The sequence below is a fragment of the Oreochromis niloticus genome, linkage group LG13 (genome assembly GCF_001858045.2).
Source record: "Oreochromis niloticus isolate F11D_XX linkage group LG13, O_niloticus_UMD_NMBU, whole genome shotgun sequence".
NCBI lineage: Eukaryota > Metazoa > Chordata > Actinopteri > Cichliformes > Cichlidae > Oreochromis > Oreochromis niloticus.
Window position 1 is genome coordinate 7,857,206 of NC_031978.2, and position 18,874 is coordinate 7,876,079.

The window sequence follows — 18,874 nt, forward strand, 5'->3', positions numbered from 1 at the left end:
GGGTGTGCGTAATTATTCAGCCCCCTGAGTCAATACTTTGTAGAACCACCTTTTGCTGCAATTACAGCTGCCAGTCTTTTAGGGTATGTCTCTACCAGCTTTGCACATCTAGAGACTGAAATCCTTGCCCATTCTTCTTTGCAAAACAGCTCCAGCTCAGTCAGATTAGATGGACAGCGTTTGTGAACAGCAGTTTTCAGATCTTGCCACAGATTCTCGATTAGATTTAGATCTGGACTTTGACTGGGCCATTCTAACACATGGATATGTTTTGTTTTAAACCATTCCATTGTTGCCCTGGCTTTATGTTTAGGGTCGTCATCCTGCTGGAAGGTGAACCTCCGCCCCAGTCTCAAGTCTTTTGCAGACTCCAAGAGGTTTTCTTCCAAGATTGCCCTGTATTTGGCTCCATCCATCTTCCCATCAACTCTGACCAGCTTCCCTGTTCCTGCTGAAGAGAAGCACCCCCAGAGCATGATGCTGCCACCACCATATTTGACAGTGGGGATGGTGTGTTCAGAGTGATGTGCAGTGTTAGTTTTCCGCCACACATAGCGTTTTGCATTTTGGCCAAAAGTTCCATTTTGGTCTCATCTGACCAGAGCACCTTCTTCCACATGTTTGCTGTGTCCCCCACATGGCTTGTGGCAAACTGCAAACGGGACTTCTTATGGTTTTCTGTTAACAATGGCTTTCTTCTTGCCACTCTTCCATAAAGGCCAACTTTGTGCCGTGCACGACTAATAGTTGTCCTATGGACAGATTCCCCCACCTGAGCTGTAGATCTCTGCAGCTCGTCCAGAGTCACCATGGGGCTCTTGGCTGCATTTCTGATCAGCGCTCTCCTTGCTCGGCCTGTGAGTTTAGGTGGACGGCCTTGTCTTGGTAGGTTTACAGTTGTGCCATACTCCTTTCATTTCTGAATGATCGCTTGAACAGTGCTCCGTGGGATGTTCAAGGCTTGGGAAATCTTTTTGTAGCCTAAGCCTTCTTTAAATGTCTCAATAACTTTATCCCTGACCTGTCTGGTGTGTTCTTTGGACTTCATGGTATTGTTGCTCCCAATATTCTCTTAGACAACCTCTGAGGCTGTCACAAGGCAGTTGTGGAGTTTTGCAAAGAAGAATGGGCAAGAATTTCAGTCTCTAGATGTGCAAAGCTGGTAGAGACATACCCTAAAAGACTGGCAGCTGTAATTGCAGCAAAAGGTGGTTCTACAAATTATTGACTCAGGGGGCTGAATAATTACGCACACCCCACTTTGCAGTTATTTATTTGTAAAAAATGTTTGGAATCATGTATGATTTTCGTTCCACTTCTCACGTGTACGCCACTTTGTATTGGTCTTTCACGTGGAATTCCAATAAAATTGATTCATGTTTGTGGCTGTAATCTGACAAAATGTGGGAAAGTTCAAGGGGGCCGAATACTTTTGCAAGCCACTGTAAGTCAGTATCTTTAGTTGGATAATTGCAGTTCATATAAATCATACACACACGGGCACACACACACAGCATCAAGTGAACAGGGGCTATTAGGAGTGTAGCCTGTGTGTATCTATGCCAGTCAAAAAGCCTGGATCTACTCAATTTCAAGTAGTTAAGTGGCAAAAAACGTACAGAAGCTACTAGAATAAAGGACAAAGAATAAAGAGAAACAGGAACTCAATAGTATGAATGCCTTACAGAGGTAAGAATATGAACAATTGTGTGAATGCTGTAAGGCATTCATACAATAACAAGAATAATAATAATAATAATAATAATAATAATGATGATGATGATGATGATGATGATGATAAGTAGAAGAAATCTGATGAATAGTAGTAAGTGTACCTCTTTGCATAGGCACACTTAATAATCAATACAAAGCACTTTTGAACAAAAATCAGACATTTTACACAGATCAAACTGAGTTTTTGGCAACAATATATCAGCTTTCCAAGAACAAACCAAACCAAACAAAAGCATCTTCACAGAATCAGCAACAGTTTTACATGAGTTGTACCAATTTTACCACCACTTTAACATGATTTTATATAAAGACACATTATCGTGTGATGAAAGTCACAACTGAGGCACAGAGGTAAGATTATGAACAGAGCTACAATATATCCTCACAGTTTGGAAAAATACAGTAAAGTCCATTTAGAAGTCTTCTGAACATCATAGAAAGCTGTTTAAATAAGATGAATAACTCTACGCTCCCTACCAATCAAGAACACAATGTCCCTTAAAATGTGCGACAGGAACACTGATGAATGTACAGCAGAGCAACAAGAGCAGATTTACAGTGCAAGAAAATCTCAGTACACAGCATGGTGTATGCACATCTTCATCATTAAGCCATAATGTAAGCCAACACAAAGCAAGCAGAGGGATTTACAGTCATTTAGATTCATAATTTATCCTGTTAATGGACATATTATTAATATAACTGCCATTACCAGCACTGTTGCATTATGCATCAGTATGTGTTTTTAGATCAACGGGATGGAAACAAAAACTGGCTAAAAAGTAAAATCTGATTTATTAAACATTAATGAATGTAAAGACTTCTACTGGCACGACATGTAATGCTGGTTTGGTGCTTTTGCAGCACTGTGGGTCTCTCAAAGGTTTTTACATTTAAGGACCCCCCCCCAACATGTACTAACCTTTAAATATTTTTTTTTTTTTTTAAATTGGGCAGGTTGTTTTATCCTTTCCTGTATTAGCGCTAAGCTAAGCCAACTGTTTAGTCTTGCCCTATTATTAGGCCACCAGAAAGTCAAACTATTCCTTTGAAGACATGATGTTATGGGTAAAGGCAGACAGCTCACTGGTTTGCACTCAAGTTATTCTTCTGCAGTGGATCTATGCAGACACTATGATGTAGCGTACACACGTGGCTGATGTGGTTGCCAGCATTTACACCTGTGCCTGCATCAGTGTGACATATAATTACATTGCTGGGGAGGTGCACATCAGGTTATTGTGCATGGTTTTTGGTTATGATGCACCTATGATGTAGATTTAAGACAGAAAAATAAACAACCTGTGAGATATAGGCATGTCTTGTTTTAAAATTGTTTTCGTCATTGTTTATTCTAACCTCTAATTGGAAACATACCCCACAAAACAAAGAGTGGTATCTGTTATAGCATGTCAAAGCACCCCCAAAAGTCCATTCAAGATTAAAATTTCTTCATTGCAGTTTACTTCTACATAAAAAAGGAAGGAAAACCAAGCTTTCTGACTATAAACACCTTATTTTTGGATTTTCATTTGATTTTTCTTCCCTTTTTTTCTCCCTACTTTCCATAACATGTTTAATTCAAAGCAGCATTACTCCTGTGTGCTTTTAATCTGTATTATTCTTAAAGAAAGATTAATGAAAAGTCTGAGCAAATTAAATGTCTGTGTAAAAAATAGAGTTGTATGGATTAGTAGAGCTATATACCAGCGAAAGGAAATCTGTCCAAGAACCTCCACTCTGTCCAGCAAAGTAAAGAGAATAATAATTATTTTTTAAAGATACAGTACCAATACTTTCCCCATCACCAATCTCCTCCTAAAAGAGACGCAGGCACACAAAAAAATGAGAAAACCTTCAGGCTGAACAGTCAACAGCGATAATGCACCTCTACGTGACGATTTTGCAGCACCTGGTAACACGGTGAGATGAAACCACTTCCTGTCAAGTCATAAACAGACAGGACAAAAAGTTGAACACAAACATCAAAAGCGAGCAGATAGAGAAGATGGTGTTTCTGTGGGAAGTCTGAATGGGTGAGAACCTTCTGAGCAACATGATGCAATCAGCACTTTAAAACTAGTCCCACAACATTATGCAACAATCCTCCACTCAGGTTCTCTGCTTGGAAAACATTTTCAGGTGGACAAAATCCTTCTGTTGTGCTGAAATAAACTTGAATAGAATTGTCTTTATAATGCAAATGCACGTAGGAGAGACGGTATGTACTGCAAGGACAAAAAACAGTGTCTTACAGTTACATTCAGGACATTCTGAATCTCCCCTCCGAACATGGGCTGCTCCACTTGATATAAAATAAAGTGTATTACAGAAAAATCTTTAGTACCATTTGTATAAAAAAAAACCCAATATTTTTACAGAAACTATATTTTATATATTATATATTTTATATATTTGAATAAAATCAGCACTTAGCAATAAATCACATATCATAAATCATACTTTTGCCACTGTTAGTCTCTGTTAGCTGCCGTTTCCCAGAATTTGTGAAACTGTCTTTGAAGTGGATCTAAATATGGACTCAAAGGTTTAGTGAACAAACTTTCACACAGTGTGAGATGTCAAATGTTGCATGTCTAATCTGCTGACAATAAGTTGTTGTGAAAATATTGGGAATAAATAACCATGTATATGGATGTTTTCATGTGTTGGAGCCCTGACGTAAGTTCAGCAGATGAGTCTTAAGGTGAGGAGGATGATGCCAGTGTTGTCTCTTTGCTTAGCATCTTTGCTTCTTTGATGAAGGGGACTCCTTCACACCACTTAACTGCTTACAAATTCTATTTTTCTCTAGCCAAATACATAAAATCTGATTAGTCAGAAGGGAGATGTCTTTCCATTGTATTCAAATATGGTGGGGGAACATGATGGCTTCCACAAACTGTTGCCCACTTTGATGTATTTAAATATAAGTTTACGAGAATTCTTCATTTTGCTGGAAGATATAATTACACACTAATGTATGTACATTTTACAATATCCTTTTTTTTCTATTGCACACCAAAAAACCAAAAAAAACCCAAACTGACTGTACCTTTACAGAAGATGCAGATAAAAGTGAAACAAACTAAAAGACCCTATACGATCCTTAGATAACATTTTGCATATCTACATATTGTAGCTTGTATATGTTGCAGCTAAATTTACACTTGCATTTAAACAGGCCCAGGTGACTTTGACTTGAGGGCTGCACCTGACAGCTCCAGCCCCCACGAGGCTGTCACATCCGCAGCTTGAAGATGACTGTCGCCAGGATGAGGAAGAAAGTGTTCCAACCCAGGCTGACAAGAAAGCCTCGCCACACCATCATGTGAGACATACTCCAGCCTGATGGAAAGATTTATTTTCACATTTACTACACAGATTCAAAACGTAAACTGAGAAAAAAGCTGTTTCAACCAAAAATGTAACATTTCATTCATATACATTTCGATTAAAAAAGACCTTCTTAGACACAGTTATAAGAAAGCAATAACTATTGGTTGGGAGTTGGGTTGGGGGAATTGTGGATTTTCAGAGTTGGACTTGCTGGTGTATTTTGGATCACTGTCCTCTTGCATAACCCAAGTGTACTTGAGATTCAGGGCATCACCCCATGCTGGTTCATGGTTCCATCAATTAAGGCAAGTCGTCCATGTCCTGAAGCAGCAAAGCAGCTCCAGACCATCACACTACCATCACCATGCTTAACTTTTGGTAAGATGTTCTTTTATTGAGATGCTGTGTTAATTTGACAGATGTAACAAGATGCAGCCCTAAAAACTTCAACTTTTGTCTCTGTCAGGATCATGGGTCTCTCGACCCAGCGTTTTGTGTTCTTTGTGTCTTTGTGATTTTGTATTATGATTGATGTTTAAGGTTCTCTTTGTTAATCCTTTGTGTACTTCCTGTTTTACTTTGAAGGTCTGTGTCTCATGTTAGTGTATTCTGCTTTGCTTCCTTGTCTCGTCAACTCTGATTCCTCCCTGTGTTTTCTCTGCACGATCTGATATCCTCGTGTTGGTGTTGTTCCCACATCATCATAATAAATGTTGTTCCAGGTTCAACATTGCAAGTGACCAATCACATTGCAAGTGACCAATCACATTGTTGTGACGTCATACTTTTGCGACTTGGGAAAAAAACGCCGTGAAAAAAAATCTACTTAACTTGTGAGAAACCGCCTCTGTCCGCAGATCCAGCAATTTGAATTCTTTCAATTTCAGGATACCGTTCTTTAATAAAAGGTAAGCATTATACATATTGTCCTTGCAACATTGGAATTTCATAAATGAATGAATCGCTTGGCTTGCAAAAGTATTACGTCACAACAAGGTGATTTGCAATGTTGAACCTGGAACAAGATTTATTATGATGATGTGGGAACAACACCAACACGATGATATCAGATCATCCGTTTTCTCCTGCCTGTTGCTGGTTCGTCTGTGTTGTTTCCCTGCGTTTCTCCCTGAAGTCTCTCTCTCTCCGTGTCTCCCTATGTATTCCGGTTTCAGTTCGGATTCATTAGTTTTCCCAGTTTAGAGTTTCCTGAGTTTCTGTGTATGCCATCTCCATTCCTACTGAATCCTGCACTCCCTATGAATAAAGCTCGTTCTCATCACAACCTCTGCCTGCATTTGGGTCCTTACCTCACCTCCACACGGCTGGCCTCATCAGCTGCTGACCTTCTACCGCTCGTCCATTGAGAGCCTGCTAACCTACTGCATCACAGTATGGTACGGCAGCTGCACCAAGGCGGATAGAGTGAGGCTTCAGAGTGTGGTCAAGACAGCACAAAAGATCATCGGCTGCCCTCTCCCCTCCCTGATGGACATTTATTCCTCCCGCTGCCTCAGCAGAGCAGCAAACATTATCAAGGACAGCTCCCACCCTGGTTTCAACATGTTCAGCCTGCTTCCCTCAGGGAAGCGCTACAGGTGCATCAACACTAAAACCCACAGACTCAAAAACAGTTTCTTCCCCAAAGCGATAACCACCCTGAACTCACACATGCACCGATAACACAGCCCCCCACTTCCCACTTCCTCTATGGACCACCACTATTTATACCAATTCTATGTGCAATAACTGTATATACATAAACACTATTTATACCAATTCTATGTGCAATAACTCAACTGTACATACATAACACTATTTATTACATATTGTTTACGGTTTGTAAATTGTACATTTTATATATATATACATCTTCTTCCCTATGTTAATACTGTCCATATGTATATAGCGCTGCAGAACTGTACCCCCCCCCAACATGTTTACACTGAGTAGGAGATGCTCTGTATCTCATTGTACAGCTGTATAATGACAATAAAGGCATTCTATTCTATTCTGTGACACTCTCATAAGTTAACAGAATATTTTCCCCCAAAGTCTTGGGAATCACAAACATGCAACTAACTTGCATATATTTTTATCTTGTCCCAGATTATAGATTCTGGTTCATTTTTGATGATAAGAAAGACAAGGCTTTTATTTTTAATACTTTTTGAGATATTCGTGTTGCCTCAGATTTCAGTATGCAACAAACAAGCCTTAATCTCTCCGAAATATACAAGTATTTGAAGCTAAAATTTCACAGCAATCGTTATACATGTTCAAACTTTTGTATCATAAAATTTGTATGCAAATTGGAGACAGTTGAGGAGAAGGCTTGGTTGATTTGAGAGGGAAGGACCCTAATATTTGTTTTATAATCTGAAACATGTAAGTGTAACAACAAAAAAACTCAACAAGGGGGCACATGTGCTTTCATGGCACTGTATAGACAGGTACATTTTGTGTGTGTGATTCAACAGTCACTGAGTCTAGTCAGCAAATGTGGCAGTATGAAGCTGTTAAAAAAAGTTTTTAAAAAAGAAAGTTGCAATTCATTTCCTAAATTGAACTCTGACATTGTGGACTTGTCCCTGCGAGTTTTTTTCGCTGCACCTATACAGGAGGAGAAAAGACAGGAAGACAGAGTGAAACCACTACACCTCCTGAGAGATGAGTTACACTGGACCCAGGGCTGATTAATGATTTAGACAACTGGCTCCGTTGTGCACAACGTAATCATCTGAGCCGTGCAGACGCTGCTAACTCTTACACGCTACCAATATGCCATATGGTACGCAGCAGCAACACGTTGTTGTGTGTGATGTGCCCTGTGCATGAGCGTTACCTCTGTACATTATACAGCGAAGGGCTTCAGTGGCATAGGTCTGGGGAAGGACCAGGCTAAGGTAGCGGAGAGGATACGGGATACACTCCACAGGCCACATGATACCTACATCACAGGACAGAGAGGACAATGTGTCCGATGTGGGTAAGATATCATTTACACCTCCAGCAGGAATTCTTTGTGTCTGATTCTGATAACAAGCAGGCTGTGAAGCATTAAAATATTATTTGGCCATTGGGCAGACTAGCAAAAAATAACAAAAAAGTCTTACAAAAATAATATTTAAAAAAACAACAACCCAGCTGTCTATTATGACATGAAAAAAATTGATTTCTTACTGTCCCTGCGAAAAACCTAAATTAAAGAAAACCTTCTATAAATTATTAAGCATTAAATCCAATAAATTAGACAACAGAAAAATATTTCCCTCTTTTTGGCCTTTACCTCTGTAATAACTTATTTCCACATTAGCATTCACAGAAGATAAAATAATAATACACAAAGGTCAAAGTTCACACAGTGACTGACACCATAGACCACTGACTTCACTGTTTTAATTTTGCTAAAGTGTGAGACTTTGTTTCCACATGCATCCTCCTACAGTATCTAAAGTTTTCAGGTTGTAAACCAACTAAAAAAACCCAAACACAATTTGCACCACCTACGCACATGCCTACACCTAGGTTCAGAATCTGATGGTTTAATCAGATTCCCTAATTCCCTGATTCAGTGATGCTCAGACTCACACCTACTGTGCTTTTTAACGCATTTTGCACTCACAATAGTAAATCTCACTGCTTACCACTAAGTATGAGGTTGGGGTAGAACATTCCCAGAGCGGCCTGGTTGGCGCTATGCTCATCGTCGATTGCAGATGAGATGACGAGGCCGAATGAGATGCCCGTGACACCCTGCAGCACGATCAGAATTATGATAAGAACCAAAGAGCCTTCATTGGGTATCTGCAGCGAGAGAAAGAGAGAGGGGGAGAGAGAGAGAGATGAACGGGGGTGAGGATAAGTTAACAAGGTTGAGTAAGTTGAGGGCATTTTCACATTGAAAGCAGCAGCAGAAGTAAAAGTGGTAAAAAGCTAGAACAAGCAGTACTTCCAAGGCAAAAACACAAAGAAAACAAACAGACTAAACAGCATGACACCCAATTTTCTGAATTAGTTTTTCTTTTCAGTAAACATCATTTATGGGTAGAAAAACCTGAATAAAGTGCAGAAGTAAAACATGATTATTCAAATTTAGAATCACAGTAATCTTTTCTTGTAAAACATGCCACGACTTTCTATATGCTGGGAGTAACTGCTTTATAAAAATATTTTAAGACAATAGTACTGTTTTTACACTATTTGGGATGGTTTATATTTTTGACACAGGATTAAAGAAAAAGCTATCACATCTCACTGCATATTTACTCCTGAAATAATGCACAAAGGAGATTATCATGTGAGACTGTTAAAAGGAAATGCCACTATTTTATCATATTTGCATTGTTTGGGGTTCAAGTCTAAGTTCAAAGTCTAAAAATGAATTTTGTGCCTGCGACACAGCACCACATGACAATGAAAATTATAACTAGAAAAAGCACTTTGATGTTCCAGACTTTTCTTTGGCCAAAAATACCACAAGAAATGGAAAGAAACTGATAGTTAACTTTGGTTGGGGGTGTAAACGAGATATGAAACTTTTCAAAATCACATAAAAGCAGTGAAACAGAGACTGGAAGTCTTGCCTCACAAGATTACAGGTGATAAGTTTCTTAGCTAAACTGTGTGTGTGTGTCTGTGCCCTCCTTGGAGTGGTGAGATACTTCCCGTCTCCTCTGACAACGTGCAAAAATAAACCTGCATCAAGAGACTACTGTCGTGTCCAAATTCATGGGCTGGATCCTCCTGAGGACGCATTTGTAGACCGATTATGTCACAGCGACGCGCCGAAGGCTGTCCAAATTCGTAGACTCCTCCGAATGCAGCCGACAAATGCGTCCTCCTTTTCCCCGAATTTGAAGGATGGGTCAGGTGTATCCTTCGTGGCCCACCATATCCCAGAATTCATAGCGCGGCCCAGCCAAACTCCAGTTTCCAACAATGGCGGCCACTACTAAGTTTTAAAATTACTCTTATTAATGTGTCTGGGTCACAAAATAAACTTTTAACATATTTTCAGGCGAGAATGTGGGTGTGTAAACTTCAAATATCTGCTCGGTTTATCAAGATATCGCATATTTGCAAAAGTGCTTCGACATTTTCGGAGCCGTCTGTTACCCACCAGCTCGATAGCTAGCCGAGAGCTCGAGGGTCACTGAAGCCGCCGAGAGCGGCACAACTCCCGGCACATCACTTTCAGATCACCTCGGACTTTTGCTCGCTCAGGTTAAACGTAATATATAAGTCACTTAGACAACCTAAAAATGTTACTGTTTGGCTTTTTTCAGTGTTTTATTTGTTCCTGAGTAAATCGGTTTGGCTGAGATTAAAGTTATTAGATTAGATTAGATTAAATAAACCTTTATTAATCCCTCGGGTGGGTTCCTCCTTGGTTTTCACACAGCTGAATAAACATCAAACAGAAAACTGATTAAACAGAAGTGTGAGATGGTCGAGAATTTACGCCAGTGTCCTGTTATATTTTAGATAGCAAGGAGCAGACGGCCGAGTTTATTAAACTCCGCCGAGACAGCGGTGACGGAAATCTGAAGGCTAGACCGTCCAATTTCACGGCTGTGTACTTCCGGCCTACACGACCTTCTGAGGACCCTGCCCACGTAGACTGCGAAGGCCGGGTCCTCAGGAGGATGCAGCCCATGAATTTGGACACGACCTACATGACCACTTGTTGCCACAGCAATCAAAGCCTGTTGTTGTGGTGATTCTGCAGTGATCCTTGGATACAGCAGGAGCGGGAAAGGATTTATGGAGCAGTGGGCTGCACTGTAAAATCTAATTAGTTCCCAGAACTCAAAAAAACTAAGCAAACTCGTTGCCTCAAAAAAATTGAGTAAAGTTTTACTTAAGATGATTAAGCTAGGGCAACTTACCCATTTTGAGTATACTGTACAACCTCGTTAGTTCCCAGAACTCAAAAAACTATGCAAACTCGTTGCCTCAAAAAAATTGAGTAAAGTTTACTTAAGATGACTAAGTTAAGGCAACTTATTAACTTTGAGTACAGAGTAAAAACCTATTTAGTTTCCAGAACTCAAAAAAAATTTGCAAACTCGTTGCCTCAAAAAAACTTAGTAAAGCTTACTTAAGATGACTGTTAGGACAACTTATTCATTGCAAGTCTGCAGTATTAAGAATAACTTGATATTTCTGGCTTTACAATACTGATTGTTTACCTACTGACAAACATTTCAAGTTCAACTAAATGAAAAAACAATTTGTGGTAACCTGATTATGACTAAAAATAATTAACAACACTTTTTGTAATGATGTTAAAATCAGCCCAACTTTTATTTTCAAACACAACGAAGTATAACAGCCAACATACTGGACACTGTTCTGCTGAACAACAAACAATTATATTGCCATCACTGTTATAATCTTACAATGAAACAAAGTCTCAGATTTAATTATTCTGAAAATAAGTTTAGGCCTACCACAGTTTGTTTTGTACTTACATTACTTATATAATCAAAATAAAATATTTATTGTTCTGTCACAAGTGCAGTCTCTAATTTAAACAACACCTTTGTTTTTCATTCCAACACATGAGCTGGAATGTTGTAAAATTTTAAGGATGGCTTGTTTCCGGTCCAGGCATTACTGCCTGATGACTATCATGGATCGAGGTGATCCAAATGTAGGTGCAGAAGAAAGTCTTTAACTTCCCTTAAGTACAGTGGCAGTGGATGTGGGTTGGAGATGCAATGAGCTTGAACCTGCAGGCGACCATCTTCATTGACCACACCATCTGTGACGGAGGACTCATCTCTCCTGTTGTCCTGCAAGCAAACAATCATATTTTTTGGAACATGAACTTAATTGCTTTCTTAAAAAAATTTTTCTGCATTTGGTATAGAACAGACTCCAATTTAGACAATCTCAGGCTCCCTCCCCACCGGAGAGGTGACATTCAATGTCCCAAATTGTCAGTCTGGATAGCCCTGACCACCACCTGACACACAATAATGTCATGAAAGCATCATTTTAAAAAGGGCTATGCAAACATGGCCAATAACTTTCATTCTAATGAACTGCAAAATGATTTGGGCACAAAACAAATTTTGCTGTTAGAAAACTTGCAGACTTCACTATATATACAGTGTAGACCCTCTAAACTAAGTTTGGGGGATGTGATCTTTCAAGAAATGCAGACCAAACTGTTGTTGTTTGTTTACTTACACAGCATGTCTTGTAGAGTTAACTGGAGTCAACAGCAACAGCATAGTGCAGTCATATCTCAAGTCTAATAACAGAAAACAGGAAAAGATCAGTAAAGAAACAACTTCCCCAAACCAAAGCACAAATGAAACAATAAGTAAAGCAGGCTGATCTAAAGTATGATGAAAGTTCAGCCTGATTAATATATATGTTACTGACAATTGCTAAAATATTAGAAAACCAAAATACTTACCACTGAGTTGATGTCTTCCTCTCCAACAGCAGGAGTGCTGGTCTCGAGCCTCAAAGACGGTAAGAAGCAAGCAGAGGGAGAAAAAACAGAAATTTTTCAGAAGCTGATTTGATCTTTAATGGCTGTGCAATCATTATAACTTACAACTCAGAAGGTCGATGTAGACCCCATACAACCAAATTAGACTAACACATATAGTATTAAAAACACCATCTACTACTGTGTCTGAATGTGTGGTATTGGCACTGTCAGTTTAGGCCTAAAGAGATATGTGTTTAAAAAAAGACCACCTAATTTAAATATAATCATTACATGCTTGTTAAAAGTTAACTTCCAATATATAAAGTTTCTAATAAGCAAAATGACCAGATCTAACATATGGCAGGGTTTATATGTAACATAATGTTTCTTATGATTCAACTGTGGAATTTAACTTAATTCTTTAGAAGGACAAGCTATATTACTTTATTCTCAAGTATAAAGCCAACCTAGACTTTAACCATTTAACAGGCCACTAATCTGGATTATAGCTTTCACAATAAAACTTGTTTTTAAACACAATTTTTAACAAAATAAATACTATTGTTATTATTATTATTGTTGTTTAAAATGTAATTAAACAGAAAGGTCGGTTAAATATAAAAGCAGTTTGCTTATGTTGTTAAAGAAAGGCTAGATTTGACATTAATAAATGCCACAGATGTTCAAAAGCTGCCACAAAGCATGAAAAAAAATAGACGTCTCCGAAAACATCGGAGCATTTTTGCAAATATGTGATGTCTTGATAAATCGAGCAGATATTTGAACTTTACACAGCTACATTCTCGCCTGAAAATATCTTAAAAGTTTATTTTGTGACCCAGAAAAAGTAATATTTAAACGTTTTTTAGCCGTGCTCCTCCACCATTGCCGCGTTTACAAGTACACACAAGTACGCACAGGCTCAGACAACCGCGATTCTCCTTTTCCCCAGATTACCCCTTCTGGGTCACAAAATAACCTGTAAAGATATTTTCAGGTGAGAATGTAGCTGTGTAATGCTCAAATATCTAGTTAATTTATCAAAATATCACATATTTGCAAAAGTGCTTCGACGTTTTCGGAGAGCTCTGTTATCCACCAGCAGGATAGCTGACTGGGAGGTCAAGGCTCGATAGAGCCGGCGAGCACAGCTAACTCTTGGCATATAGTTTTCAACCCCCTGCGGTCTTTTGCTACTCAGGTTAAACATGATATATATAGTTAGTTAGTTAAGGCTATGGATTGAAAATACCCCCCACACCACACCCCACCCCACCCCTAACGGCTGCACCTCCCGAAAAATTTTGTCTGGGCTGTTATCTCACTTTTTTATTTCAAACAATCAACAGAAAATTTCACAGACATATTTTTATATAAGGTTTTTAAGGCTGTGGTGTTAATTTTTAAGTAACATGAGCCCAGCGGCAGCAGCAATGCTAGGCTAACACTAACTAGCTAGCAAGATTATAAACCTGGTGCTAAACTAAGAGAAGCCACAAAATCTGTTTGAATAAGAGTAAACATTTACTCACCAAGTCAGTGTATCAGGTAAAGATCCACAGCAATGACAACAATAACATCTTGAGCTGAAGCTTCTCCAGGTTTGCTCATAAAAAAAATGCTGGCACCATGAACATCCGGACTGTTCCAGACCGGAGGGAGGAGGACGGTAGTGACTTGGCATTTTCAAACCACATCGTTTCATCCTTCTGCACTGAGAAGCAAAACTTCCAGCTTACTTAGTTTTTCTAAGTTAAGACAACTCAAATAAATTGAGTTGATCAGCGTTTTTGCATAAAAAGTACTGGTAACTTAAATTGAGTTCTAATAACAAATTGATAAAAATTGAGTTCAGCCTACTTAATATTCTTAATTAAACACAATATTAGACTTTACAGTGTGTGTGGACTGGAGCACCGTAATTAACACACACACACACACACACACACACACACACACACACACATAAATATGTGTTTTTGTGTCTGTGTATGTGTAGAAGTATAAGGCTATCCCTTTTATATACCTCGCATAGCAGTTGCTTCTTTGAAATGTTGCAACACTGAGCTACTAATTTTGATGTTAGTCTAGTTCAGTGGTTCCCGAAGTGAGCGGCAGGGGCACAGTATAAATTAAAAAAAGAATGCTTGGACACTGCTGGCATAATGAACAGGTTTTTTGACGGGACTCCCACACAAACGCAAAGCAGAAGATGAAGCATCACCAAATATGCTTCCAAACCAACTTCCATCCAAGCCAAATATGATGAAGCACTGAGGTAGGCTTTGGGTAGCATAGAGGGTCTAGATTGAGGTATTTGACTTGCATAAAAAAGAATCCGGCGAGAGTGTTAGTGCCTTCAATCTCTGCCATTCTCGACCACCCTAGGGGGTGTCTCCCATTTTCACCTCAGGCCTTCCAGGCCATAATTGGCACAGCTGTTTCTGTATACTAGGCCGACCACTTGGTTATGGTGCTCCATGTAGTTCCTGCCTGCTAGCATCTTGCACCCTGCTGTTATGTGCTGGATTTCCTCAGGAGCATCTTTACACAGCTTGCACCTGGGGTCTTGCCTGGTGTGATAGACCCCAGCCTCTATATGTGTGTGTATGTGTGTGTGTGTGTGTGTGTGTGTGTGTGTACATTAGATATTTGTTTTGTCATAGAAGTTTATTTCTTTCCACATTTTTATTGTGAACAGTTTCGGAGCATTACAAAAAAGTGGAAAGTGGCCTGGTGGCTACAGTGAAATATTTTCATAAAATTATGACTTGAATCCACTGCAGGTAAAGTCTGATTTTGATGGTGTAGGAAAAATGCAAATGAAGATGGTTAAAGATCTGCTAGGTCAGTGAGGCATTAACCTTCAGTATGTCAGAGCTGTTCCCTGCATGTTGAATGAAACCATATCAGAAGCCGTTTTAAAAAGCAAAGAAAATCTCCCTCACACAATGAGTTTGCAAAGAGCACAGGAAATACCACGTTTCAACCTAAAGTGTTCAACATTAAGTGACCGTGTTTATATAAACCGTTCTTAAGGCTTCTATTTTTATCATTCATTTCCCCTGCTGATACTTTCTTCTCTGTGGAATTTTTATTTTTTACTGCTGCAAAGGTTCATTCTCAAATCGATTCATATCAAAGATTCATCTGACCACGTCTGTATTGTGAGTTTCTGTGTTATTTTGCACTTTTATGGCTTCTACCTTGAAGACGAGCAGTATCATAAGAAGCAGCAGGATGATCTGAACGCTGATGACGAACAGCTGAGAAAAGAGGTGAGCCAGCATTGTCTCCAGAGAGCTCACGCCTGATAGAAACACAGAGAGAAAATTCATTTGATTCACTAAAGAATTTAAAAGTATTTACACTTTTTACATTTACACATAGTGCTGAACACATAGTGCCGCAAGCTTTAGTCACTTAATAGCAAATGAATCTGATCATCTGATCTTGTTGCTTTAGGATACAGTAAGCTGAGACTGATTATTTTCATTTTAAATCCATAATTAATTTAAAAAATAGTTATTCAACAGAGTAAAGCAGAGTTAAATAACTATTTTTTTTTTTTTAAATTAGTAATGAATTATCTGCTAAAAATGACAAAAATATAAAAGGCGAAGCCTTTGATCATTAAAATTTTAAACCTTTTTGTCTCCAAATACAGAATTTGAAGGTAATTAAATTAATTATATCCTCTTGCGGTCAATGTATGAATGCCCAATGTTTATCAACCTGTAAACATTATATAGGATAGAAATTCACTGCTTTACACATGACATCTCTGCAATACCTTATTAACTATTGTAAATATTTATTTATTAACTATTCAGCAATATAGTACACTTTTTATTACAAAATCAGTCATTGTCACATCAGTCACAAGGGATTAACAGTTTTTAAGCTAAAAACAGCAGTATAAAAGAGGTAAATTCAAAAACCTTGTGATCCCTCTACTGGTCATGTCATGAATTACACTTAAAAATAAATTTATTAGATTCTTGTTGATATTAAATGTTTAATATTAAACAGGAATTATATTTCTTTTACAGTAGCTGAGTGTAAATAAATGAAGTCCAGGTAGTGTTTTAATACAAGAAAAGAATGTGTATATTAAGGTTTTTAATTTGCATACACACTGTATTTGTGTGGGACTGTAGGAGCAATATGAGCTTTGATGTCTTACCTGCAACCCAGCATCTGTCCAAAAGCCCCTCTTTCCTCTCCAGAACAAAGGATAGTGTCGTCAGACCCATGGCCAGGTAGAAGGTAATACTAATAAAGCAAAGATCAAGAGGAAGAGGAGAAGGAGGAAGTGTAATGGCAGGTTGGTATGTTGTTAAAAAAAGAAAGGAAAAAAAATAAATCCCATTTATCATGTGTTAGTGCCTAAGATTTAATTTTAAAAAACCCCAAAGGGAAATAAACACAGATGCAGTAACTCAGTGGTTCCCAAACTTTTTTTGCCAGGCCCTAGGGCTGCCACAAACGATTATTTTGATAGTCGACTAGTCACCGATTATTTTTGCGATTAGTCGACTTATCAGATCATGCATCCATTGGACGTAAAACGTACAGCTTATTGCACCAGCATGCATCTGCTCTTAAATAACTATGATTAGCTTACAGCTTTAAGTGTTTAAGGTGCTAACTAAAAATAAAGACAAGATGATAGTTTATTAAATTTTAATGAAATCTACAGATTGTTTCGGTGGAGTTTTATTAAACTCAGCCGTCTGCTCCTTGCTATCTAAAATATAACAGGACACTGAAGTATGTTCTCAAGCATCTCACACTTCTGATAATCAGTTGTTTGCTTGAAGTTTATTCAGCTGTGTAAAACTATAACTTTAATCTCAGCCAAACCGATTTACCCAGGAACAAATAAAATACTAAAAAAAGCCAAACAATAACATTTTTAAGTTGTCTAAGTGACCTGTATATCATGTTTAACCTGAATAACGAAAGACGGCGGTGGGTTTGAAAACGATTTGCCCGGAGTCCGGTGTTCTCACCGGCTCTAGTGAGCCTAGAACCCCGGCTAGGTATTGAGCTGGTGGGTAACAGACATCTCCGAAAACATCTGAGCGCTTTTGAAAATATGTGGTGTCTTGATAAACTGAGCAGATATTTGAAGTTTACACAGCTACATTCTCGCCTGAAAACATGTTAGACGTTTATTTTGTGACCCAGAAAGAATAATAAGAGTAATATTAAAATTAACTAGCTTCCGCCATTGTTGAAAACTGAGCAGGGCTGCGCTGGGCCGCGCTATGAATTCTGGGACACAGCTTCTTCTTCTTTTGCCTTTAACGGCAGCTGGCATCCTAGTACATGCAGTCCGTTATTACACTCTCAAATCCTACTACTTATTCCTGCGTCTTTTGTGATCTAACAAAGCTTCAAACAAGGCGTCGACTATTAAATTAGTCGTCGACAATTTTGATAGTCGACGTAATCGTGACTAGTTGACTAATCGTGGCAGCCCTACCAGGCCCCCCTTTGTTTTACAAGAAAAATGTTCGTGCCACCCCCATCACCTAACCCCCCCACACAAACACATCCTCCAAACACACAGACCCATATTTTGTTTACAAACGCCATTGTGGTTTATTTCACACCTCAAACATTTAGTAAACAATTAAGCAAATACAAGTAAACGGCAATAAATTACAGGTAGTAATAAAATATACTACTAACTCTTTTACGCTGCGTCCACACCTACACGGGTATTTTTGAAAACTCAGCTGTTTCTATGCGTTTGGGCCTTTCCTCAACACGTAAACGGCGTTGCGATTCACCGAAAACGGAGATTATTTAAAACTCCTTTTTTGTGTTTATGTGTGGACGAGAAATACAGAGTTCGTCACGCAACGACAAAGGGATGTGCCTTTTTTCACGTCAGGCTGTGCGCCACGTTATTGTTTACATGAGATGAATTGCAGAATGGCAGATAGACAAAATACTGTTACTGTTAATCTTACTATCTTCAGGTTTTACACGCTTACATATACACACGCAGTTACTGTCCCTCCATTTAGAAAGGCAGAGGCATCATAGTGTAATTATTTTACGTGTAGTTGTTTTTTTTCCTGTGTAATAATATTCAACATTGCTATCAATACATTTTTCAAAAAATGCCTCTCTGTGCAAAATGGTTTCAAAAACAAAAACAGCTGTGGGATACTGTTTGTCCGTGATTTGAACCGGGGGAACAAATTACAGCAGGATCAGCCTGATATTATTTGTATCCCACTGTAACTTTACTGTATAAAGAGCTAACATGTCCAAAATGTCAGGAGTAGTCATTACAAGAAGTGTTTGTGAACTAAAAATCAAGAATGTGGG

General features: G+C 38.6%; 1 protein-coding gene across 1 annotated transcript in view; it reads right to left on the reverse strand.

Moving 5' to 3' along the window:
* Window positions 1-2,671: 2,671 nt before the first annotated feature.
* Window positions 2,672-18,874, reverse strand: part of LOC100704123 (ABC transporter G family member 23-like) — a gene marked incomplete at its 5' end in the record, with an annotated part of 64,395 nt that continues 48,192 nt past the window's right edge. Inside the window, 5 exons of the mRNA XM_025897738.1 lie at window positions 2,672-5,082; window positions 7,919-8,023; window positions 8,721-8,880; window positions 15,733-15,836; window positions 16,713-16,801. Coding sequence (XP_025753523.1) covers window positions 4,976-5,082; window positions 7,919-8,023; window positions 8,721-8,880; window positions 15,733-15,836; window positions 16,713-16,801 — 565 coding nt within the window. The remainder of the gene's footprint in view (window positions 5,083-7,918; window positions 8,024-8,720; window positions 8,881-15,732; window positions 15,837-16,712; window positions 16,802-18,874) is intronic.